The 25,757-nt window shown below is 37.8% G+C and overlaps 1 protein-coding gene across 1 annotated transcript in view; it reads left to right on the forward strand.

Moving 5' to 3' along the window:
- Positions 1-20,589, forward strand: part of LOC134825208 (ankyrin and armadillo repeat-containing protein-like) — a 41,625-nt gene extending 21,036 nt beyond the window's left edge. The window contains exons 17-36 of the mRNA XM_063837359.1: positions 426-571; positions 791-923; positions 1,031-1,172; positions 2,695-2,830; positions 7,776-7,893; positions 8,126-8,214; positions 9,187-9,312; positions 10,252-10,383; positions 10,657-10,787; positions 11,938-12,104; positions 12,390-12,496; positions 13,333-13,455; positions 13,830-13,908; positions 14,603-14,679; positions 17,439-17,496; positions 17,683-17,778; positions 17,997-18,153; positions 18,851-18,961; positions 19,183-19,276; positions 20,091-20,589. Of these exons, the coding sequence (XP_063693429.1) occupies positions 426-571; positions 791-923; positions 1,031-1,172; positions 2,695-2,830; positions 7,776-7,893; positions 8,126-8,214; positions 9,187-9,312; positions 10,252-10,383; positions 10,657-10,787; positions 11,938-12,104; positions 12,390-12,496; positions 13,333-13,455; positions 13,830-13,908; positions 14,603-14,679; positions 17,439-17,496; positions 17,683-17,778; positions 17,997-18,153; positions 18,851-18,961; positions 19,183-19,276; positions 20,091-20,186 (2,318 nt within the window). The 3' untranslated portion in view covers positions 20,187-20,589. The remainder of the gene's footprint in view (positions 1-425; positions 572-790; positions 924-1,030; positions 1,173-2,694; positions 2,831-7,775; positions 7,894-8,125; positions 8,215-9,186; positions 9,313-10,251; positions 10,384-10,656; positions 10,788-11,937; positions 12,105-12,389; positions 12,497-13,332; positions 13,456-13,829; positions 13,909-14,602; positions 14,680-17,438; positions 17,497-17,682; positions 17,779-17,996; positions 18,154-18,850; positions 18,962-19,182; positions 19,277-20,090) is intronic.
- Positions 20,590-25,757: the final 5,168 nt, after the last annotated feature.

Raw genomic sequence — 25,757 nt, forward strand, 5'->3', positions numbered from 1 at the left:
TCAATTGAAATTATTCGCTCTGGTACCACCACTGGTTCGAGGAATTTGTCAGATGACCGAAATACGAAGCATAACGAGTTTATTCATTACGTGTGATCAGGTGATTAATATTGAATGGGCGTGGTCTAAAATACTCGAATTTTCAAATTCAAGGGACGGAATCCTCGAAAAGTATGGACTATGGTACAGTATGCCAATTGCAAGACAACAACTCTCAAATATAACTTATAAGACACGGCGGTGGTATAAGACCTAACGTATGGATACTGACTTTTGCCCCCTCCCCCCCTTCCCCTGTAACTTCATAGAGTTTTACACTTACAGGATAAAGTATCACGTAGTTTCATGACACTAACAATTCAGTAAGCACCTATCTTATCAAAATAGATAAATTTCTCAGATAACTGACCCCGAGTATCACCCAGATGAGTTGACGCCCCTGCTGTTAGCATGTAGCAGTGGAGCTCTGGATACAGTGGAGAGGTTACTGGAGCTGGGAGCTACACCTGCACTCTTAACTAGGACTAAGAGGGGGGTTATACACCTGGCTGCTCTCAATAGACATGTCAAGGTTAGGGAGGCGATCACACAATTGCTAATGCCAATAATGCTTTATCTGGTCATTGCTTCATTGATTGAATCCTTGCCGATTCCCATTTCCCAGTTATGTTTAAAATCGAGCTACAAACCTAATATTTTGATCGGTTTCACCTATAAAATCAAACTGAATATTTCAGGTGCACCTTTAAACTTTAAAAAGAGGATTTGAGTTACTATTTACAACTCTCAGGTATTAGAACTGTTCATCAACAAGGACTACCCTGACTTAGCAGTGTGGGATATCCTGGTAGCTATGATGAACAGTAAGGAAGATACTGAGAAGTACCATGCTGTAGTCGCTCTTGATACTCTCACTAAGAAAGGTAATGGGTAGTGGCCCGATTAACCAAGTAATCAATTGATAAATTATAAAGTATGTAATAACATGTTGTTGCTGATGAACTGATCAGTGATCATCATACTGTTCCAGGAGGGAACTGGAATGAGCTATTGGAAGCTAATGCGATCCCAGCACTGGTGAACATCCTAAAGCCTGATAAAAGTCTGCTGCCGGAGGAGGAGAACAGTGTTCAGAGGATGGAGCTGAAGATGCAGACCTCTGCTGTTATCAAGTTAGAGCATAGTTTACTTTATTTCTGTTTTTATTTCTGATCTAACAAACAAATGTCTTAAAATTACTGCTTATTCGCTTACAAATCGACTCAGAACCGTATCGCTAAAACGTCGAAATCTAAAAACATACAGATCACCCCACCTTGATCTCTCCAACAACATACCAAAACTCACTTAACCTCATCTTTAGTTTTATAACGGGTGATGAATAGAAAATGGGACTACATGTTTTTTAGCCCTCAGATTCCACCTGAACAAAATTTTGATATTTTACCACAACCACCAGTTACTCTGAACGATACTCGAACAGTTTCCACCCCCATTTGATAAAATTGGTTGATCTTTGTCCCCGATAATGGTCTCGAACTAGGGGAGGGGTCCTATAAAAACTTTACAGTAAAGCTCTGTTCACAGAAGTCGCCTCACAGGTAGTTAAAGCTTCCATACCAAAAAATATTTAGCAGAGAGTATGCCGTATGTTATGCTTAAGACGAGGGTTCAACACCCATCAGCGTAGCTAAAACCAGTAAGAAGACATTTGAGCTCAAAACCACCTGAGGGGTAAAATTTTACCATGTGAAAGATCGAGGCTAGGTCAACTATCGGCTTTAGCATGGTCTATAATGGTACCACGTAAAAATCAAAGTGCTTGAAGCCTTGCCAGGTGTTGTTCCTACAAGAAAATATCCCCAAAGGGTGGAAGGTGGTTCGTTAGGATGGGGCTAGATCGTATTTTTCTGGGAAAACCACATCTTTATTTGCCATAAGGGCCAATTTCGTCCCAAAAGTTATCGACCAAAGTAAATTTTGACAATCTCAACCCATAGAGGACTTCTTTAGAGTCAAAGAAGAGACTGCGCCAACACGATTTTAGGCCCAACTGTACAGACGGATTTTTGAGCTTGATGAAAGAAGCCCTCCTGAACCAATCAAAATGGGCTCATGGGCGCTTGTCATTGACCATACTCGTTCAAAATTGCCCGTTTTACAACGCTGTTTCATTGGTTTGAACCAAAAATAGTTTTATCGACACTAAAAAGACCCTTGAAAAAAGTCCCATTTTTTAGTCATCACCCGTTAACATCATACCAAAACTCACTTAACCTCACCTTTAGTTTTATAGTTTTATAATAACATACCAAAACTCACTTAACCTCACCTTTAGTTTTATAGTTTTATAACAACATACCAAACCTCAATTAACCTCATCTTTAGTTTTATAACATCATACCAAAACTCACTTAACCTCACCTTTAGTTTATAGTTTTATAACAACATACCAAACCTCACTTAACCTCACCTTTAGTTTTATAACAACATACCAAACCTCACTTAACCTCACCTTTAGTTTTATAACAACATATCAAACCTCACTTAACCTCACCTTTAGTTTTATAACAACATACCAAACCTCACTTAACCTCACCTTTAGTTTTATAACAACATATCAAACCTCACTTAACCTCACCTTTAGTTTTATAACAACATACCAAACCTCATTAAACCTCACACCCCACCCAGGAACATCTCATATGAGGACGATGTCAGGAAAGCAATTGCAGCCACAAACTCTCTAAAAACCTTCATAGGTCTCCTCTCACTACCCCACGACGTAGTACAGTCCAACGCAGCTACTATAATCTCAGACGTGTGCCAGGTACTACTTATCTAGTACTTTTTATTCTTTTTTTTTACACGTTTTAAAATTAATTTTGTAACACTACAGGGATGTTCTCCAAATTGTCACAAGCAGGGAAGTTTCATGAATCAAACTGTGTGCACAACGTGATTAGTGTGGTGAGTGTGGTTAGTGTGGTTCATGTTATATCGCCACTTCCAGTTTTACAATACAACCGTCCTCACATGAGTAGGCTAACACTGTTTTCACGTGATTTGTTTTGTTGTTGCAACACCTACTGACTTGCGAGCAAGCGACTCTTCTTCACTCGGAGTCCTACTCAGGCCCAGATGGTGAGATGGTTATATCCCTTTTTATTAGGGACGCACATCTGGTACCATTGCTTAGCAATGGCCACGTGATACTGTCCTGTAGTTAGTAAACGAGTTGAAAATTAGTGTACCGTCAGTGGAAATTAGTCTATACAATCAGTCTATACACTTTTCTATGTTTCACTCGGACCTCCGATGCTGTTTACCGCCAGTTTACGTTCATTGTCCATGCTAACATTAAACATGTCATGGTTTTTGTCATGGTTTGACTTTATGACCTATTAACCGATACTGATAGTTGGATAATATCCGGTTGGAAGAGACAAGGACAAATGAAACAGGAAGTTAGGAATGTAGGCAAATTTTCGGCGTCAACGCCATCTTCAGGCTAAAATTAGTACAAATGACCTATTAAGTATTTAACTTATTTAAGCGAGTCGTTTGCTAGCCTTTTACTTTGTGAAACATAAGCTTGAATATAACCGAGTAGGTTGTATTTTATGCTGTTTGCTGATTGCTCCAATCCAGCGCGGAATGAACGCCTTAAATCTAACACATTATTATTATTATCTAACTTTTAAAACAATCTCGAAATAGTAAAGAAACATCTTAAGAGACTGATAAGTGCCCAAAAAAACATAACAGTTCTCTGAAAGATAAAGGTTAATTATGAGGTAAATAATTTTCTCCACAAAACTCTGTTAGAGGCAGTAGCCCTAAGATCATAAAGATCATTAATATCACGTAATGGTAGGTTTCTTTTATTCAAATCATTTATAACAAACTTTAAAATATTACTTTGGTGTCGACCAACACGTCCTTTCATGGTAAATAACGCATTAACAGCAAATTGAAGAGCTCTCTGAGCTGGTGATGAGCAGTCACTGCGAAGGACATGTCCAAGCATTTTCCAGCGAGCATATGTCACTCGCTCTGACAACGGTGTTACACCACAGCGTTCATAGAGTGCTTTATTACTGATAATAATGGGATAAGTCATCTTCAATATTTGACGCAGGTGTCTTCTATGACATGCATCAAGTTTGTCAAATAGGTTCTGAGGGGTAGCCCAGCTATTGCAGTTATAGAGCATAACAGATGTAACGTATGCTTCGTATATCTTAATCTTGGTCTTCAGATTAATCTTAGATCCTTGCATCCAAACTTTCTTGTATTTTTCGAATGCAACATTTCCAAGGATTATACGATGCTGTATGTCTTCTTTACTACATAGCTTAGAGCCTAGGGACACACACTTCCTCCAAGGTTCTCTATTTCTTAGAGGTTCTCCTTTTTCGTCCTTCTCACTACTTCCAGCCAGATAACACTTTACAAACTCGGTTTTAGATTCATTTACAAACAAATTCCATTCTGAGAGAATTTCCTTGCAAATTGGAAGGAGCTGGTGTAACGAATCCTCATCTTCATCAGCAAAGTCCACATCATCAGCATATTCCCATTCTAAAGGAAGGGAGCTTTCAGATATGGGGGGATTTGGGCGTAGATGTATAACAACAACTCTAAGGTGGTAGAGTGCTCCAGCTAGGTACATGGTAAACAGCGAGCCAGACAAACAGTCACCTTGAAAGGCTCCTATTGTGACTTCGAACTCTCCCGATGTCGTCTTTTTGATCTTAATTCTGAGCTTGGTGTTAGCGAGCAGATATCTAACTAGTCTTATGTCATCTTCTGAGCATCCTGCATCTTCGAGTAGCCTGAGGATAGTTGACCGATGTATTGTGTCGAAGGCTGATGACATGTCTATCCCCATTTTACTAAACTCCCAATGTTTCTCCTTGACAACAGAAATAAGAACCCTTTGTGTCCAGACAATATTAGAGCAGCTGTGTCCTGATTTATAGGCATTCTGCCATGGCCCAGTGTAGTCTGCTATCTGTTGTTGAATACGCCGGAGTGTTATCATGGAAAGGATTTTCCTGGTTCCATTGAGAAGGCACAAGGGACGCAGACTCTTAACTGGTCCTTTTGGTTTTCCAGGCTTCTGTAGGGGGGTAAGATATCCCTCAGTGAACGATTGAACGTGCTCTTGTTTTTCAAAGGACTCATTGATAAGTGATGCAAACTTCATGTAGAAGGAAGGAGGTGCATACTTAAGGAATTCGTTTGGGAGGTTGTCAGGACCAACGGCTTTACCGTTCTTTAGTTTCTTGGCTGCTGTCTCAACTTCAAGTGCAGTTATAGGCGTATCTAATGGCTTAGCAGCTCCAACAAAAGGTTCTAGTGGGGGTTCTGGGCCTGTGTAATGTTCCATGAACCAGTTCTTGACTATGTCTGCCTTATCTTCGTCATTGAGAGCAAGTTCTTCTGTTTCTGGTAGGAATACTGAAATAGGAGGAGTGTCCTTTGTACTTGAAATTGCTCTGGTTGCTTCGAACATTCTTCTGGTATCATCAGTGGAGTTGATCGTCTCAGCTAGAAGGTCGGCATGAGCGGTTTCAAGTGTAATAAGGCGCTTTGCAATGTCATTCTTGAGTCTGTTGATTTCCTTACGCAGGATAGTTCTGTCACGCATTTTGTTGTCGTTTAAATGTTGTAGTAATTGGTGTCTCTTTTCTGACATAGAGACGACTTGTGGGTCTGATGTTCTGTGACGTTTGGCTGTGTTTCTTTTCATACCCACTGTTTCAGATGCAGCAATTTTAACCGCCTCGAAAAGGTTGTTAAAACTTTCAGTGACTGACTGGGCAGATGTATCAGTTTCAATCTTCTGAGCAGCATTTTGTTGAAAAGAACTTTGGACATCTTTGCTACAAACCAATGAGTTGGTGTTATACTGCTTGACTTTGTGTTTGGCAGTACTGTAAAGTTTGTAACGTTTACTGAGGTCAAAAGTTGCTTTTACAATTTTGTGATCAGATTGAAGTTTTGCACCAGCGTAAGACCTAGCGTCAACAAGCAGAGGGGTACTTCTAGATCTACATAAAACATAATCAATTTGAGAAAACCAGGGTACAGACTTTTTGGATCTACGGTCTTTAATCCATCCTGTAAAAGTGTTGGTGTGTCTGCTCGCATGTGAAAATGCAGTGTTGGCTGCATAGAGTCCATTAGTGATCATGAAAGCTAGCAACCTTTCGCCATTTTCGTTACGCCGACCAATACCATGTCTTCCCATGTTAGTTTGAAGACCACTTTCAAAATCTGATTTAGTCCGTTTCCCTAGCCTAGCATTAAAATCACCCATGATGAAAAGTTCATGTCTGGCAGGAATTCTGATAGCTTCCTGGAGCTCACAGTAAAACTCATCAGCAATGCGTGGGTTCTGTATAGATTTGACATTAGTTGGACTGTAGCAGTTTATAATACGGGCTTTCAGTGATGGTTTCCCATGACACTTTGATGGTAGAGAAAGGTCCATGTATGCTACTCTGTCACTGATTTGATGGTACGAGACAACATTTGATACAAATTTACTGTTGATAATAAAACCGAGTCCGCCATGCCAAGACAACTTCTGGTTAAACAAAAGAAGCCTGTGGTTGCCGGGTATAACAGTGTCTGAGTGTTTAGACACCTTAGTTTCTTGGAGGGCTATAACATCCAAGTTGTATCTGTTGCAATCATTTGTAGCTAGATGCTGCGAGTGTTCCTGACTAATGCCTCTAACATTCCATGTGGCGAAGTGGAGAGATGCCACCGTGAAAAAACCGAACAAAACAAAGCTGAAGAGAAGAACTGTAGGCTTCTTGGAAGCGTCAGACGTTCTGGTCGTAATAGTTACTCCCATGCGTGCCCGTCACAGCAACACACCATCCTATTTCATCCAATCTAACACAAGTATCACAGAATTAATTAATAGGTCATATTAATGTGTCATATTGATATGTCATATAGATTGAGCTTTATCATTTAATATGTATTCACTGCTGCAAGCTTTCGTTTTGTTGACTGTGGCAACCTTTTATTAAAAACATCAAAAAAGATTGAGTACCATAATAGAACTAGACGTGCTACATGTTCATAATAATAATAATATATAAAATATACCGTTTACTTTAATATAAAAACAACATCTAGTGACTGTCTCTATTAGTGACAATACGCATAGCTGATAAGAATAAGATATGATTATGCAAGGACTTAGATGCTAAATTATCACATCATGTGAAGATAGTTTCAGCATGGACAAGATTAGCATTTCGTGGTCGCCGTTTAATGCATACGTTTGAATTTTGTTTTTGTGGATCGATGAATTGTGCTAGAAGGTGCTGGCAATCACTTTTTAAAGCAGTAGTTTAGACAATCTAACCGTGTTTCCTTGAAAGCTTGAACTATGATAATAGGAATCTACTAAACTACGGTAGTAACTGAACAATGAATTTGTCGATTTGTTACACCCGAGTAACCAAGTGACCGTTGACCAAGTTACTAAGTGACAAAGTTAGAAATTGACCAAGTAACCAAGTAACTGAGCTACCAAGTAACCAAGTAACCAAGTTACCAAGTTACTAAGTTACCAAGTTACCAAGTAACCACGTTACCAAGTTACCAAGTAACCAAGTTACCAAGTAACCGAGTTACCAAGTTACCAAGTAACCAAGTTACCAAGTAACCAAGTTACCACGTTACCAAGTTACCAAGTTACCAAGTTACCAAATTACCAAGTAACTGATTATGTAACATAATTACAGGTGAATGATAATGCTCAGAAGGTAGCAGGGGAAGGAGGAATTGTTCCCCTGATCCAGCTCCTCAAAAACTGGCTACCCTCTGTTCTTACTTCTGCTATGAGATCTCTCGCTCAACTTGGTTTGTTTTAGTTATTTAACCTTACATATTTACATTCTAAATGTTTTGGCAAACAAATTGGGGGAAAATAAGACGACCATATGCAGCAATCTTACTGTTTTGTATTCTGTTTATCAAGGGTTTTATTTTATTTACTAGAAGTGTTACGTTATTTTCATTGTGAACAACCACCAACATGATGCGCCGTTGCATTTTCCGTTATAATTAGATTATAAAACGTATTTCACTTCAGGAGCGAACTTTGAGAGCAATAAGGACGAGATCGCCAAGAAGGGAGGTTTAGATCCGCTGGTGCAACTGCTGGACAACTCTGATGCTAAGGTATTTTCGAACACAAGGAAATATTTTTTGATTATAGTTGGTGACGAAGTGAGAGTCTCCACTCAGTGTTTCAAAACAAATTAGTTGTCGACGTTTCGGCAACATGCCTTTGTCATGGACAGGACGTTACAATAACTTACATAGCTCAATAAATGTAATAGATTTATAGTGTTGTAAAATATATGATCGACCCACTCATAAGAGCGAAGAAAGATTACCAACAAGGAAATACTATAATAAACGCTCGCGATAAAACACACGTACCAGCATACACTAGCTATTAGTATTGCCATTGGCTGAACTATCGGTTGGTCTACAAGAAACACGACTCAGCTCTCCCAATCTATAAAGATTGTACATATTTTACATTACTAACCAGGCCCTCGTACAACAGAATACTGGGTACCTAATGACACGTGACTCTCATTACATATTGCACACTCTCGTGGTGGCCTGCACCAATAACATCCCTGTAAATCAAAAAGAGACAGGTTTTGTTATAGACTCTTGTTGAAAGCAGTTTACCTGGTCTGAGTCATCGTCCTTAATTGCTTTAACAAAAGTAACACAGACTAAATACTTGAATAACCGAGTGATGATGCGTTCCGCAATCTGCATATAAAAATATAACACAGTTGAATCATACGTTAGACCCGTACCTGCATTCTGCATGACAAAGAAGAAGACAACTCATTACTAGCTCCACTATGAGGGCTGCCTTGGTATGAGCATGAGTTACCTTGGTACGCCTGAGTACTGGTGGACTAAGTGAAATATACGCAATGCCCAGAAAGCCTGTTTAGGCAGTAGGCAGATCAGTGACGATGTATGATCTGCTTAAAAATATGGTACTCACCTTTAATCTCAGAGAATTGAGAAAAGAGTTGCTAGTTGTTCTAACTTTCTAATTGCTCTCCTGGTTAATTACTAATTATTCTAAATACCCTCATGACTAATCACCTCTTCTCTCAGGTACAAGCAGAAGCAGCCAACGCTCTGAACGTAGTGTGTAGAGACAGTATAAATAACCAGAACTTTATAATCTCTATTGGTGGAATACCTCCTCTTGTCAAACTTGTTCAGTCTAACAACATCGAGGTAAGATTTATTACAGTTTTAAGTTTAAAAGTGCACGTTTAATAACATCACGTACAAAATCCTGCAAGATTACCAATACATTAAGACTTTAAGACAATAGCTCATGATGATAGTCAAGATAACACGTGACTACTTTATATCGGCCGCATAATAGCCACAGAACTGAGCTGCAATACGGAGGTGAACTCAGCTCTGCGGCCTTTCTAAAGCTGTTCTAGTGTTCTGCGGTTGTTCTGCGGCCTTTCTTACGCTGTTCTGGTGTTCTGCGGTTGTTCTGCGGCCTTTCTGAAGCTGTTCTGGTGTTCTGCGGCCTTTCTGACGCTGTTCTGCCGTCCACATACTAAAAATTCTAAATTCAAACGGTCGGATAACTACAAATTATGTGGTAAAGTAGTCTGGAATTGTCTGTTCACTGCACTGTTAATCAACGACCACTTAGTTTAATCATTCTAATTTTAGTCTGGTAACCTCACTCTAGTCCACATTAGAAAAGACACTGCTAGGAGCTAACAGTGCCAAGTGCGCTGTCAATCACAGTGGTCAATGCATTGAATTGCTTCTCAAAGAGTGAATCATCTATTCAGTTTCTCACTCCATTATTGGTGTGGTCATATACTGTGTTTATCCTGGATACTAATTCGGATTATTTGAAATCTTCGGTCGAGTTTTGTTACATTTGTTGCTTTTGAGACTTAGATTGATCACGGCTTTGGAGTTTTATCTGTACGAAAAAGCTTTAATCTCTATTTGCTTAATTTCTCGTCTAAATAAATTGTTCGATATGAATGGTATAAGAGAAAATTACAACTGGGATATTGGTGAAAATGGATTCGAAGACAATCAAGAGGTAATATGAAATTTTAAAAACGCAAAACTGTACTACTCCATAAAACCCATACAAATAAAACCACTACTTTTACTCATCTCACTGTCTCCCAGGTACAAGTGAGTGCTGCGGGTGCGCTCCGCTCCCTTGCTCAGTCCAACTCGGTCTCACAAGGTCGGATAGCTGAGTTGGGTGGGATCAACCCTCTTATCAGACTGCTCAAGTCTAACCCAAGAAACTTGGACGTAAGTTTATTATATAATATGAGCTTTATTATTATATAATTAGCTATAAATAGCTTATATTTCCTTTATATTTATCTTTTACTCTGCTCTAGACTCTGGTCATTATTTTTAGCTTATTTTCTTGACGAAAATTGCAAAATCTCGGTATGGTTATTATTTACAGTGCAGTGGTTTGTCAGTGATCTGGCTTAATGATCCGTTCACAGATTAACCAATTAGCTAATTAAATAATTAGCTAGTTAAATAATAAGCTAATTAGATAATTACCATCAGGTACAAGAGAAGGCATCAGGAGCTCTGTGGGCCTTGTCAGGTGATGACCCTACTAAAAGGAGAGATATCGGCACTAAAATAGGGATTGAAATGTTGATAGTTCTCCTTGAGAGCAAGTCAGAGAAAATCCAGTAAGTTTTCATTTTCATTTTAAGGTCTTTAAAACATAGTGTAGACACTAGACTTGCTGAGATGAATGTTTCTTGGATTCAAGACGGAACTAAATTCAGTCAGGTTTTTATGAGGTACTCAGAAGACCAATACCACAGCTTTTGTGAATGTTTATTTGGATGGTCCTAGTATACACGTTCATAAAAAGGTGGCACTAGAGATTGATTTTTTACTGCCAAAAATGTGTGAAGTATTTTAAAATACTTGTATCTCAAGGAGTATGCTATGAAAGTTAATATATAACAAAATTTTAATATGTGGTCTAAAAAGATTCAAATGTCACATAATTAAGTCATTCATCTCTATTATATATTCAGTTAATTGTGCAAATATGAGCCAGAAATCACAAGATAATCATTTATTGCCCTCTAATGGCGAATTTACACTCTGTGAGTGTATTCTGAGAGACTAAGAGAGAAAAATGTGACTTTTGGATCCCATTAACTGGTTTTAATACTATTGAATGATATTGTGTACCCTAATTAATGATGAATAGCCAAGAAAAACGTTAAGTGATTCAATAAACACAGCTCAAAATAGGCTTATTTCCAGCGTTTAAGTTGTGATTATTGAATCATTTTGGCCCCAATAACAATTTCAGATAGGACATTCCATTTCTCACATGCATTATAGCCATCAAATCAATTTTGGTGGCTTTGTGAATAATACTTTTCAGATTATCTAGTTTAGAATCATCTTACATTAATTCTTAATGTGTGATTTTTGAATCATTGGCACTTAAATAACGATAACTCATGACGTGATATAAACAATAGAGACCCCGTGATTTCAGCATCATGAAATTTAATCGAATTTTTAAAAATTTAGATAGATATATCAACCAACAAAGAGCAATGACTATTTTTTAAACGCATCTCGGAAAATCAATCTCTAGTGCCACCTTTTTATGAACGTGTCCTAGTATAGTAGTATGCACACTGATTTATCAATTTTCATATTTAAAATGCCAGGATTAAAAAGAAAAAGGAGCTGGATCAATTAATGAACTATTCAACCAGCAGTTATCGCTCAATTAATTAGTTAATTATCACTCAACTAATTAGTTAATTAACAACTAATTAATTAGTTTATTATCAACTAAATACTCAGGTTTGTTGCAGCGAAAGCCCTATCGACCCTATCATGTGGCGCTCCAAAACACCAAGCTAAGATAAGGGAGGCAGGAGGAGTGTTACCTTTGGTTAGAATGTTGAAGGGAAGTGCTAGTGAGAGGGTGTTACTAGCTGTTATTAGTACTTTAGCTGCTCTTTCTATTGGTTAGTGGCTTGTGACGTCACCTTATCTTGGTTATGATATTATCACGTGTTGTTTCGTGATGTCACGTGTTTTTTCGTGATATCACGTGTTGTTTTTTGGCATGTTTGTTTACCGGAGATGTCTTTAAACTCAGATCTTGAAAGTTCAATGGAAGCTCTGTTAAAGCCAATACAATACTTAATATTTCACCATTCACAATTAATGATTTGTACTTAAATGTATTTTGTTCTAATAGAATAAGATAAAATAGATAGTATTATGATCAACATGCTCCATTATTCCAGGATTAGCCCACACACCAGTGAAGCTGAATCAGAGTGCGATTGCTGGCGGAGGAGCGATCAAGTCTCTTGTATCTCTTGTAACTGGCAATTCTAATGATCTTGCCAAGGTAAATGTGCTAGCACGTCCGAACGTGACTCCTGTCCGAATTAGGTGACCGCAAAACGATTGTTGTCCGAATCTTAAATCTGATCCGAATACGGCAAAATTTAATGTCGATTTGGTAAATATGGGCAGGCTGTTATCTCCACTTATCTGCTCTTACCTGCTCCTCTTATCTAATGTCATCAGAATAATCATACCACATTCAAATTTGCTTTTATCGGTGTTTTGAGACGATTCCATAATTTAGGCTTGCATTTTCTCTATTCTAACAAGAACGACCTGGTGATTGATAAATCTCTCAAGTAACACAACCTAAACCTAGTTATTTTTCATCAAACTAACACAGCACGATGATACCCATACTACGTTTTATACATCTTAATTAATCAAGTGAGATAAAAGTATTATTCAAGTTCATTTTCAGTATATTAATGAATCAGTAGCTCAAGTAGCTTAAGACCTAGTAGTATGTTGGATCATGTCCATTTTCTGGAATTCTTGATTATCCGGTCCTCTAGCTGATTAATACTATCACTCTTGAAGAGCCGTGTGTTCTCAACTGTATTTCAAGTTTATTTTATTTCATGTTAATTAGTGAAGTCGTTCGCGCTAAATTTCGGAATAAACTAGTCAAAGTGCGGTTTATTCGGGTTAATTTTCACCATGTCGACTAATTTACCGATTAAGATAGGAATTATAGTACTAATTATACAATTATCAGAACCTTCTAATCATTCCAAGTTACGATTGATATTTTAACTAAATATTGACTAATTAACACTTTATATAATCATGTATTAAGTGACTAACTTACATGATTATATAACTAAATAATATCAGGTACAATCAGCGTACGCTCTGGCTTGCATAACTCTCGCACATGCGGATAATCAGAAACTTCTTCTCAAAGAGAAGTTCACTTTCACTCTACTGATTGATCTGTTGTACAGTTCTACAAGAGAGGTAAGCATGACGTCACGTGAGGGAGTGTGACGTCACGTGAGGGAGTGTGACGTCACGTGAGGGAGTCTAATGTCACATGAGGGATTTTTATAATATGCGGCCGGATCTTTATTCAACGAATAAGGAGGCAAACAATACAGGGATTCTGTAAATGAAAGCTCAATTCTACTACTATATTTTCTATGTTTTTACATTAATTTTCATCAAATTTCTTGCCCAAGAATCCCTGATTCGGGACCTGATGCGGGACAGGGATATATGGAGGGGGTTCTCTGGCGTAGATCGGACTTAGTTCCGACATAGTAGTAGTAGTAGTAGTAGTAGTAGTACATAGTAGTAAGAATCCCTTTTTAACTCAGTTTTCCCTCCTTCAGGTATCTCTTGGAGCTGGACGGGCTCTGACCACATTTGCTTACAATCATATTCCTACTCAAAAGAACATTGTCAAAGGAGGTAATGATAAATCAAACAAGTAAATTTAGTAAATCTCGCTCTGGGCACTAATACATTCATAGTCTCAACCATGACATCGCAGCAAACATATTAGCTGTATAGTTTTCACAAAGCTGATTCCAACAAATCCACTTGATAAACATAACGCAAGATCTAGATCCCTGCACAGTGCACCATGTCATAATCCATCACAAACACGTCCAAATTGCCGTCAACAAGCTCGTGTCAATGTGTCAAGTACTTTGCAAGCAATACACCAGCTCTACTCCGCAAGCAATCCGCCAGCCCTACTCCGCAAGCAATCTGCCAGCCCTACTCCGCAAGCAACCCGCCCTGGTGTATTAATTAGATCTGGTTCATGCTAGTTTCAACCACGTGGCAGTCACGTGGCAGTCACGTGCTAGTTTCAGTCACCTCACGTGTTGTGTAGCGGCGATGTGTCAAGTGGTATATAGTAGTAGTGGGAGAGTTGTGTAGGTTTCAGTGGATTCTTCTGTTGTTCTGGTCGTGGACTTGTAGATTGGGATTAGCTGATTATGAACATTTATAAAGTTTAGGTTAGTTCTGTCATGTTAAAGGAAACATGTTGGCTAGAACCATATCGTAAATTTGTATTGGAATTATGCAGCTAAACGATTGTAAACCGTGTGGTAGGTACTCCCCATGAAAGTTGTAACAAATTATACTTCCTCAGGCGAGATTCGTTACGAGCAGTTTATACAGTTCCTAGATTCAGATGATCAAGAGGAACAAGGTCACGCTGCTTTCCAGGTTAAACTTTCAAATATATCCAGTTATTTTATTTATATAGCGGTAAGACTGTGAACAATTAATATTATTGTTGGTGATTTTGTTGAACACTGGGGTATGGTAAGCATTCTGACTGGAATGTTCTAGAATGTTCTAGAACGTTCCAGTAGTATGAGATTTATTTATTTGCGATGACAATGTTCTATAAAAATACTAACATCACATTTTTATCACCGCTCTTTAGATCATATTACTGTTGTTGAGCGACCTTTCATCTATTTTAAGACAAATTACCAAATGTTTCGATTATGTAACAAAAATCTAAGATTACTGAGATGAACGCATCAATAAAATATGGTTGTTGAGTATCAGTACAATAGGCGCCAGATGAAAAATACCCTAAGCGAGGCCGCGCTCACATGTGCGGATAATATGGTCACCTCAACCAGTAGTCTGGTTACCATAATGATTTTATCTACTCAAGTAGGTATCAGCTCAGCATGATGATTATGATTTAAACCACCCGTAAAATTCAAACCACGTGATACCTCGCTGTTTTAAACCGATCAATGAGTAGAATATCACAAGTATTACCGTTCGTCAAATTTGTCCCTTAAAACACTGTCACGTCCCCATCTCACCAATTTGTTACCGTTTAACAGTAATTCCGTGCAATCGTGGAACTGGACTCCACCACCTACTCCAACGACACCCTCTTCGGGATACAGCACGAGGGAGAAAGAGCCGTGCTTGCAGCATGGTACCTATTTGTGGTTGTATCCTCTCTCCTCGGAGACACCGCTATCTTGGTGGGCTCGATAAAGTACCGGGCATTTGAACTGAACAAGGCTACAGTGGCCTTCATCCAACACATCGCAGCTGCTGACCTAGGATTCACTTCAACTTACCTCGCCTTCCAGCTCATCTCAATCATCGCAAAGAAACAGATGTACGGTCCCTGGATCTGCTTTGCAATACCCTACTTCGGGCATTACTTCGCCACTGCTGGTGTCCTCCTGATTTGTCTGATGACTGTGAGTAAACTGGTGATGATGTCCTTCCCTCTGAGGAGCTGGACTGGAGACGAGGCTCAAAAGATCTGTACTGGAATGTGGGTTCTATCTCTGTACTACCCCATCATATTCCTGGCCGTGGATAAAAGTGATGTGTATTTTGATTACAGGTCCTACAGCTGCATGTACGGGTATACTTCTGACGTTTGGAGGTATCTGCAGTCCATCATATTCGTCATCATCCCAGTTCTACCTAACGTGGTTCTAGTCATAGCAACAGTTATTCTGCTGGTAAAGGCGCAAAAGTTTGTCAGCAAAAGTCGGAAAAGTCTGCGTTGGCAAGGAATCCTTACAGTTCTGCTCACTGCTATCGTCTTCACCATGGCTTTCCTTCCCTACTCCATCTACTGTATCCTTGAGAAATCCGTGGGGGTAACTCCCACTTCAATTAAGTTCTTCTTCTCATTATACTACAGGATCTCTGTAGCTTGCATGGCTTTAAGTGCACTATCCAACTTCTTCATCTACAGTCTGACTGTACGAAGTTTCAGAGCATTCCTGAGAGCCAGACTGCACCTAGCATTCCGGACCAGATTCCATCTGGCTGCATTCCTCTTCTCCTCCACCAACTCAGCAGCTGAAAGAACGAGGACTCCTCAACAGGCGGGGATTAGTGAGGACAGTTTGCAGATAGTTGTTGAGAGGTTACGACGAGAGAACTTTAACATGAAGGAAATTGCTGCTAGGAATTCTGCTGGGAACACTCCTGCTGGGGGTACCCCAACTGGAGGTAATTCTACGAGAAACACTTCTGTGGGGTCTCTCGGGGACATTCCTGAAATCACTGCTGGAAATGTTGGGGATAATTGGACTAGAGGTAATTCTACGAGAAACACTCCGTTGGGGTCTCTCGGGGACATTCCTGAAATCCCTGCTGGAAATGTTGGGGATATCGCTAATGGGAACGTCAGGGAAATGCCTTCTAGAGATGTTTCTGTTGGGGATGTTTTTGATAAGAATGCTGGGGACAGTCCTTTTGGAGATGCTTCTGCTGGAGATGTTGTTGATGAGGACATTGGGAACGTTCCTTCTAGGGATGGTTCTATTGATGAAGTTTTTGATGAGGAGCCTGAGGACATTCCCTACCTAGGCACTTCTGTTGGGCACATTCCTGCTGGCAGCGTGAGGGCTGGGGACGCTCCTACTTCTGTCTGGAATGTTTCTGATGGGGGTTTTGAAGAAGAATACTCTGTAAATTATTAGTCTTAATTGAGGAACTATTATGTGTGCGGATATTATTGTACTTTAATCTGTATAAATTGATTGTTTGAATTGAGGAGCTTTTTCAAACGAGAAAAGTATTTGAAACAACATTTTTTGAACGTGATATTTTGTAACTATTATGTATCTTCAGTCTTGACATGTTTGTATTGTACTGTATGGTAGATCTTAGTGCATTTTTTGTTGTTGCTACCAGAAGCTTCTTTTCTAATTTTAGACTTTTGTGGTGTTTTTCTATTTTCATTTGCCTTTGATACGTTTTAGTTATTTCATTTCAATGTTGGGTTTCATTTGAAGACTACTTATCACTGTAGAGTAAATAATAAAGCCACTTAAAAGCAGACAAAGGAAATAAAAAATTAAATAATCTAACCAAGAAGCTGTAGTAGTTTGACTTATCGAACTATCATTTCATACGAAAAATTTCAAACTCAATCTACAATATTTGATCTCATTAATTTGTAATTTTAAACTGAAATATTTCAGGTGATAATATTAGCACGTGTAATGACCGGTGAAGATCACGTGTTAGTCATGGCACAAGGTATACATCATCAAATTAATAATTATCATCATACTATTTTGTATTGGTTACTGTGACATTTTAGTTTGGTCACTCAGATTATTCAAAAATTGTTGAAATCAGACAAATTTACAAGTAAGTCTTCAAAGATTGCAATAACATACAACCTTTGATATTACCATGATGTTTAACAAATAACTTTGTCAGGTATCCAAATATTATATCAGTTACTGCAGAGCGATAATGAACTGATACAAGAGCTAGCTGCCAACAATATCGCTAGTTTAGCTCACACCCGAGCAGGTAAGAGAATATATCTCATCAAATATCCAACATGGTAAAATTATTCCCTCTTAATTTCATCAATACTGATTAAACGTGTCCATGAAACACAACACAACGTGACCTGCGGTGTCCCAAAACTACGAAAAATCGTTATCTTCTCGACAATAATTTCATCAACATCTAAAGTACGACGTATATCCCTGACTCACTCTGATAACACTCTCTTCTGCCCCTAGGAATCCCCGCCGCGCTGGTCAGCGTTGGAGCAATGGACACACTGATTGAGCTGTTGTACTCACCTGCTGAGCTCGTGCGAAGTTCTGCTGCCACGGCTGTTGGTTACATGACATTCAATAGAGGTGCTATGAGAATACTGCTCACTGCATGTCGGAGGTGTGTTAACAAGCGCTGGAACAAAATATTTAACTTTTTTCCTTGTATTTTTTAAATATTAAACGTAAGAGCTGTGTATCAATTTCAATTTTTCCACGGTAAATGTAATACTTACGGGCCTTCATATCTCCAGGAAGCCGGATCTTTTCCAGATTCTACAAGAGAATTTAGGAGCCGGGAAAATATAGTAGCTAGTAACCATAGTTACACTACTAGTTACCATAGTTACACTACTAGTTACCATAGTTACACTACTAGTTACCATAGTTACACTTCATATTTCCAGGAAGCCGGATCTTTTCCAGATTCTACAAGAGAATTTAGGAGCCGGGAAAATATAGTAGCTAGTAACCATAGTTACACTACTAGTTACCATAGTTACACTTCTAGTTACCATAGTTACACTTCTAGTTACCATAGTTACACTTCGTATCTCCAGGAAGCCGGATCTTTTCCAGATTCTACAAGAGAATTTAGGAGCCGGGAAAATATAGTAGCTAGTAACCATAGTTACACTACTAGTTACCATAGTTACACTACTAGTTACCATAGTTACACTACTAGTTACCATAGTTACACTTCTAGTTACCATAGTTACACTTCTAGTTACCATAGTTACACTACTAGTTACCATAGTTACACTTCTAGTTACCATAGTTACACTTCTAGTTACCATAGTTACACTTCGTATCTCCAGGAAGCCGGATCTTTTCCAGATTCTACAAGAGAATTTAGGAGCCGGGAAAATATCCGACGTTTTTATCAGAGAATGGGAATACTGTCTGACAGTTGGACTGCCATCACAATCGTACGTTTAGATTTATGATCATGTAAACATGAATTGTGTCACATAAAATTTAGTACACTTAAATAATTAACAACTTGCCGAAACGATTTGATTCATAATCTTCGTTTATTTCAAAATATTTGATGATCTTGACAAATCTTGACGAAACTCCCGACCCAAACTGTTTTTGTTTTTATTCCGGGAAACACTTTGTCAACGGGGGCTAATGTTCTTCCTTTCAGTTGTCACTTGATGCCAGTTGATCACATAGTTGATGTTGGCGACAGTTCTCAGTCTACACTAATTGCCCACTTGAAAACAACAACTGGCACGATCGTAAGTAGCTGAATCATTTAGCAATTAGCCAACTCGTTATTGTAAGTTGTAACCATGTTAACATGTTACGCTATAACCCAAGATTTGAGTGCTGTTTGGTTTACATAAGTGGCTATTAAATGTAACGCGCGCTCTCCGAACTGATTTTATGTGATAAAATTGCTCTTGTTGCTAGGGATAGCACATTTTGCACAAACAGCGACGGCGCGGCTTTAGACTTAACTTCTGTTCGAACGTTTGATCTTGACCGCCAAATTTACCGAATCGAGCAGAAGACGGCTGTCAAACCTCTTTCTCATCTGCTTCTCATCTGCTTTTTGCAGAGCACCAACTCCTTATTTAGATCTCAAGTAACTAAGGCGATAAATTTTACCGGTTGTGAATTTTGATAAATTTTGTTTGATATCGTTTCAGTCACTTCGCCTAAACTAAGGATCTTCATCGAATGACTGTCCAATATTCAGTATTAGATATTTGCGCCTATTTTTGTCTAAACATAAACTATAGATAATTTATGCTCATTTTCTGAATAGGTTATGAATATTATGACCATCCCTTTAGATTCTGTGCCCGCTAAATAAACTGTAGTGATAATAATATGTTCAATTACGAAACCATGGCCGACTGATCGTTACGAGTCGGCCGACGGCCATGGTTTTTACTGTTATATACGTGACACGTATTTAATGTTTAATCTTAAAAAGTTACGTTAAATTGGATATGACCACAAACTACAGAGTGCTTGGTATTTGAACCTTGCAAATTTTGGTGTCGTATCATTTTGAATTCTTTATCTGACGTAATCCTCCAACAGGACACTCCAACATACGGAACTACAGTGACAGAAGACATGTTTGAAAATTCCAGCACACACCGATACACTTCAGCTTCTTCGTTAATGCTGCAATAGTGATCAGTGACGTTATAGTGACGTTATAATAAGCGGTGACGTCATGTTTATTTCAATATATAATCAAATGTCCCGGGTCGTCAAGCAAATGTCTAGTAAATTAACAACTGATTTCTTAAAGTAATCCTGATAGAGGATTCAAAATCCGATGGGAAATTTTGGATAAGATTGCGATAGAAATAACACTTTGATGACAGTTCTTGATAAATCCATCTAAATTATACTATCTGACTTGCTTTCAGAAAATTTAAGCTTCTTTTATGTGTGAAAATCTTTCAGTTATTTTAGACTTCAGGTGTACTTAATATGAATTATTTTACTTCAAATGTAAATAGTTGTAAGTAAATTGTATAGTTAAGTATCTAAGTATTTACACACTGTTTTACATCTAAATTACTAATAACATGTGTTTTTAATTTATACCACATTCCGATACAGATGGTAGCTGTGATCTGTAGTGTATATAATGTCACTACGCAGATCGTTAAAAAAACACAAAATATGCGTTTTAAGTTGAGTCTGATCACATATTATGTTATACTATAAGTCTTAAACAGCCACCCAATATGACCAATATTTTGTATCCTGCAACGATCGATACCATTGCTTTATAGTCATACCCCTATAATCTATATACCATTCTCTTTGGAAGGGACTGGCGCCAGCAGGTCTCTCTGCAGTTTATTCGGCTAATGCGTTCATCAGACATCAGTGCAGTGCAGCATATAAGTTTCAGGGCAGCGCTCAGCCTGTCACTCCACCACATCTTCATCTACATTTATATGGAATCTAAGTCTGACGTTCCCAGGTAACGCATAATCTGCAGAAAACAAAATTGTTTTTAGAACTTTATGCTGCACTGATCGATTGGTTGAACTACAAACCGCGTATTATACAAATATTCTAGAATCTCAGGGGTGTCTAGTCAAGTAAAAGGTCACGACTTGGATTACCTAAAACCCACCTTAAAATATCTTTTTGTTAGTAATTTTATTAACGATCGAGTGCTGACTTGGTTTGTGCAGCTTTCCTGCAGATGTTGCCTGACCGGACACGTGTGCATTGCATCATTTGGTCAATGTGAGACAGGAAAGGTCACTGAAGGTCAACTAGATTGAGTTAGTAAGGTCGCAACGTACGTGAGACAAGTGCAGCTTGAGCTAAGCGTTGCAGCTGAGCTCTGCAGCAGGAGTTTATATTTATTATCACGTTTGCAATTCGTGATTTTTTAGAAGCGTCGAATTGTTGGGCGGGTCAAGTTGTTTAAACGAATAAAGTGTTCACCATAAATAAACTTACAGCGTATTATATTTTAATTGTCTCTTTTTTAAAAATATACTCCTTCTTCGATTGATAAATTATAAAAATCTATATCACTCGAAGAAGGAGTATATTTCATAAAAACGGATTGCGATAACAAAATTATTGTCAAAACAGACATATTTTCGGTTTATAGTTTCAGCTATGAGCTAGCTGTTGCGTCTATTACAGCATTGCAATAAAAAGCATTATCATCACCGAACCATATTGCTTCATGCCACATCAAAAATATCGAGATAATGGCGAAAAACTGTCTTGATCACGTGATATGACCGTATAAGGAAGTTGGTTGAATTTCTCGTTAGGGTTAGGGTTTCAGCATATACTTTCGTTAGGGATTGGGTTAGGGTTAAGGTTGTGATCAGATAAGAGGGTTCGGGTTTCGAAGAGTCGTTCAGGATCAGGGCCAGCTTGAGCTAGAGAACGAGTTGAAAAAGTCACGTGACAGTCGAGTGTAGAGTGATTAATCATCATCCACTTTATGCCACATCAAAAATATCGATCGGTATCAAATTTGTTGCATTTGACCCAGTCAAAAAAGTTCCAGTTGTATATCTTTTACGCGGTTTTTGCGAAAAGTCGTGTTAAAGTTGATGCCGTGGTGTCAGTAAAATGGTACGGATCCATCCTGATCCATATATATCGTTTCGCTTTATATATACTTATAGTAAGATTATCAATATCAACAGATCATTGCTTTTTACCGCACCGAAGTCTATATACAACCGGCAACTAAAGTTAAGTTATTGGTTTTGTCTATTTCAGAATTAAACCTAAAAACGACCGTAGTTGGTATACGGTAGTCATTTCCAGATTTTAATATCATATCATATCCGCCATAAATAAACATAAAGCCGTTTTGTTGTTTGTATGCTGGGGCATAATAAGCTGTATTCAAGTTGAAATAAATGTTTACTGTTTACTGTTTAGCCCCAAAATCAATAAAGCTGCCTTTCCCCAATGGTTTATTAATATATTGATAAAGTGATAACGTACTAGTACCATACAGTAGTCTGCGGGCTAAATATTTATTTGTTATAGTTATATACTAATTACTTTGATCGAGACACTAAATTTCTTTGCATTGTTCCCTTTGTTTTTTGTGCCGGTCTTTATCATTTATTAAGAACTCAAAACAGTCCGACAGTAATTTGATTCGAACTACAAATTATAACTATTTATAAGTTCAAAGAAATTGTTTAATAATTTATTGTCTGTATCACATATCTGCAAATGTCGCACAATGCATTGCAGCTCCAGATCATAAACTTAATGATACGGATCATATATAATAGACTTAAAGTTAAATAATACTTCATGATACTCCATGAACGGAATACGTAATTCAGACTGTTTAATGTAATAACTTTTGCTGTTTCTGCAAAAATTCCTAAAAATTGGTCGATCATCATGCAATGGCATCGCCATCATTTTACTAGGTGGCGCTCAGCTTGTCATTCCGTCGAATCTCTATTCTCTGTTTATATGAGCATGATAGGGGTCCCCCAGGTAAGGCATCATCGTATTTCGTAAGAATACGGGTAACACCGCCTGAGAAAATTGTAAACTCGATCTTTTCTCTAAAAGAGTAAAAGGGCCCCCTGGCCCCTACAGACACAATTGAAACCAACTTTGATTGATGTATTTTCGAACACTGATACCGAATCATCCCCCATGACAATATGACATAGGGTTAAAATGCTCCCCTGGCGAGATATTGGCGGAAAACTGTCTCGATCACGTGATATGATCGTATAAGGAAGTTGGTATAATTTCTCGTCAGGGTTAGGGTTTCACTTTCAGCGTATGCTTTTGTTAAGGATTGGGTTAGGGTTAGTATAGGGTTGTGATCAGATTAGAGTGTTAGTCTGTCACTACTTTTATATTGGCCTTTTATATTGGCCACGGCGGTGAAATTTCGGGAGTAGTGGAAGATAACAAACACTGTCGGTCTCCTATATTCTCTGGAGGATTATAAATTAAGTTGAGGCTAACTTTCAAAGGCTCCGGAGAAATTGTTTACAAGATGAAACAGCTGATCAGAAAAGATCTTTGTACCTAATATTCTCAAATATTGGGTTTCAGTTTTGTAAAATAATGAGATGAAAAAAATCCTCAAATATCATGACTTAATTTGGGGTAAGAAATGTGGCGGTTTTCGGAAAAATTCCCATATTTTCGTTCTCAAATCATTTAGGTCACCGGAATTATGTCGAACATAAATATGTCTCGTAAGGTATATTATATAAGTATCAACATTAATAATTTTATCCATGATATTCTGAACTATACCGAATTTCTCTTTTATGACTTATGATTTATCTCCATATTTATAATTGTATAGAGATTTAATTGCAGCACGGTTGGGACCTACCTTATCGGATTTTATTTGAACGGACATTATGTGAAGTGCCAAGTGGGGTGCTACCGTTCTAGAGATAAAGCTCAAGTTGTACTTCAGGCATTCTAGTATCTCTGGTAGAGCAGTTGATATCGCTCATTTATACCTGGTACAGCTACGAGTTGGATAAACAACCAGTTGTTAGAGATCTAGAAGATGTAGAGGTAGATTAATAGTAACTCCGAAGAAATGAACGAGGAACTGTAAATTAAGAAAGTGCAGAAGTGCCATAATATGATATTTAGAATATTTAAATTTTGTAATAACTTGTTTTTCATTGATTCAATGATATAGTTTAGTCCAATGATAGCGAAATTGAAATTAACTGAAATTTAGAAGTTGTCATATCCTGGACAGTAAGTGAATTAATTTTTGAAAAACATTCGACGGACTTTAATTTGACAGGACATTAAAATGAACGTTAGGGCCTCCAGCGTTCAATTGATATCCGTTCAAATAAGGTTCGATAAGGTATAAGGTATCTCCTAATCGCCAGGCATATGATTATGCACTCGTGCCATTTGTACAACTTTTAGGAAACTTATTTTATTCGAATTGTTCCTTCTGTTTCCAGAAATAAGGATACAATTTTATTTTATCTCCGATCGTTGTTAGGAATTTGGAACAGTCCAAGTTGGTCTGAGTCCAACAATAATCTGATTTGAAATAACAAATTTTATATCTATTTATAAGTAAAAGTTTATAGAAACTGTCTAACATGTGTATATATTTCTGCGGATGTTGTTCTGCAAATGTTGCAGCTGCACAGATCACAGACTTAATTAACGGAAGATGCAATTCAGACTATTTAACTTAATCATTGCATTATTTAATGGTAGCGTTAAAATTAAATAATAAAAGTTAAGTTAGGCATATGATTATGTCTCGTGTCATTTTTACAGCTCTTATGCTCTTATGAGATCCCCTGATATGTCATCTGCTCTATATTTTGGCGAGTAAGGGCCTTCCTTCAGTTTTTGCCCAACCGGGATTCGAGCTCGCAATTATAAGTATCGCAATTAATATCGCAATTAATCAATGTGTCAGTAAAATGACACATTGGTTAATTTCAAGTGATTGCAATGATAATTTTTTAATGTTTCTCATCGTTAAATAATTTACTAACAACCTTGAAATTATTTTAACAAATAACGTAATTATTCGCAGTGGGCACTTGTGAAGGTCCGGCCGTGAATTTTTTGTTCATACACTTTTTATTATAGAGCCTGCGATGTCACTATATCTTATTCCTAAAATTACTATTTTACTGCTTCGAGGTTTCCTGTTTATGCAAATATTAAAATTAATTGTTCCATATTCAACATTCATACTAACAACCTTGAAATTATTTTAACAAATAACGTAATTATTCGCAGTGGGCACTTGTGAAGGTCCGGCCGTGAATTTTTTGTTCATACACTTTTTATTATAGAGCCTGGGATGTCACTATATCTTATTCCTAAAATTACTATTTTACTGCTTCGAGGTTTCCTGTTTATGCAAATATGAAAATTAATTGTTCCATATTCAACATTCATAACGGCATAATTTTTTCTATTTTGACGGTTTTTCCTACTATACATAGAAAACTCTATGGAGGTGAAAAATCAGAAATAAGGTCATTGAGTATTGATTGTCATACGTCGTATGACCCGCCTGTATCGTAGAAACTCTACAGGGGTAGTGAAACGACGATGGGGATCACGACGTGATACAAAGTATTGATAATATAACGGGCCAACGGGGCAATGTCTTAATTTTCGTGGTTGTTGTACTATTCGTATCGAATTAAATTGTATTGGATTATTCGGACCCACCCAAACTCCAAGTTGTACTTGAATTTGTTCTCT

Source organism: Bolinopsis microptera, chromosome 13 (genome assembly GCF_026151205.1).
Source record: "Bolinopsis microptera isolate Bmic1 chromosome 13, MBARI_Bmic_1.0, whole genome shotgun sequence".
Lineage (NCBI taxonomy): Eukaryota > Metazoa > Ctenophora > Tentaculata > Lobata > Bolinopsidae > Bolinopsis > Bolinopsis microptera.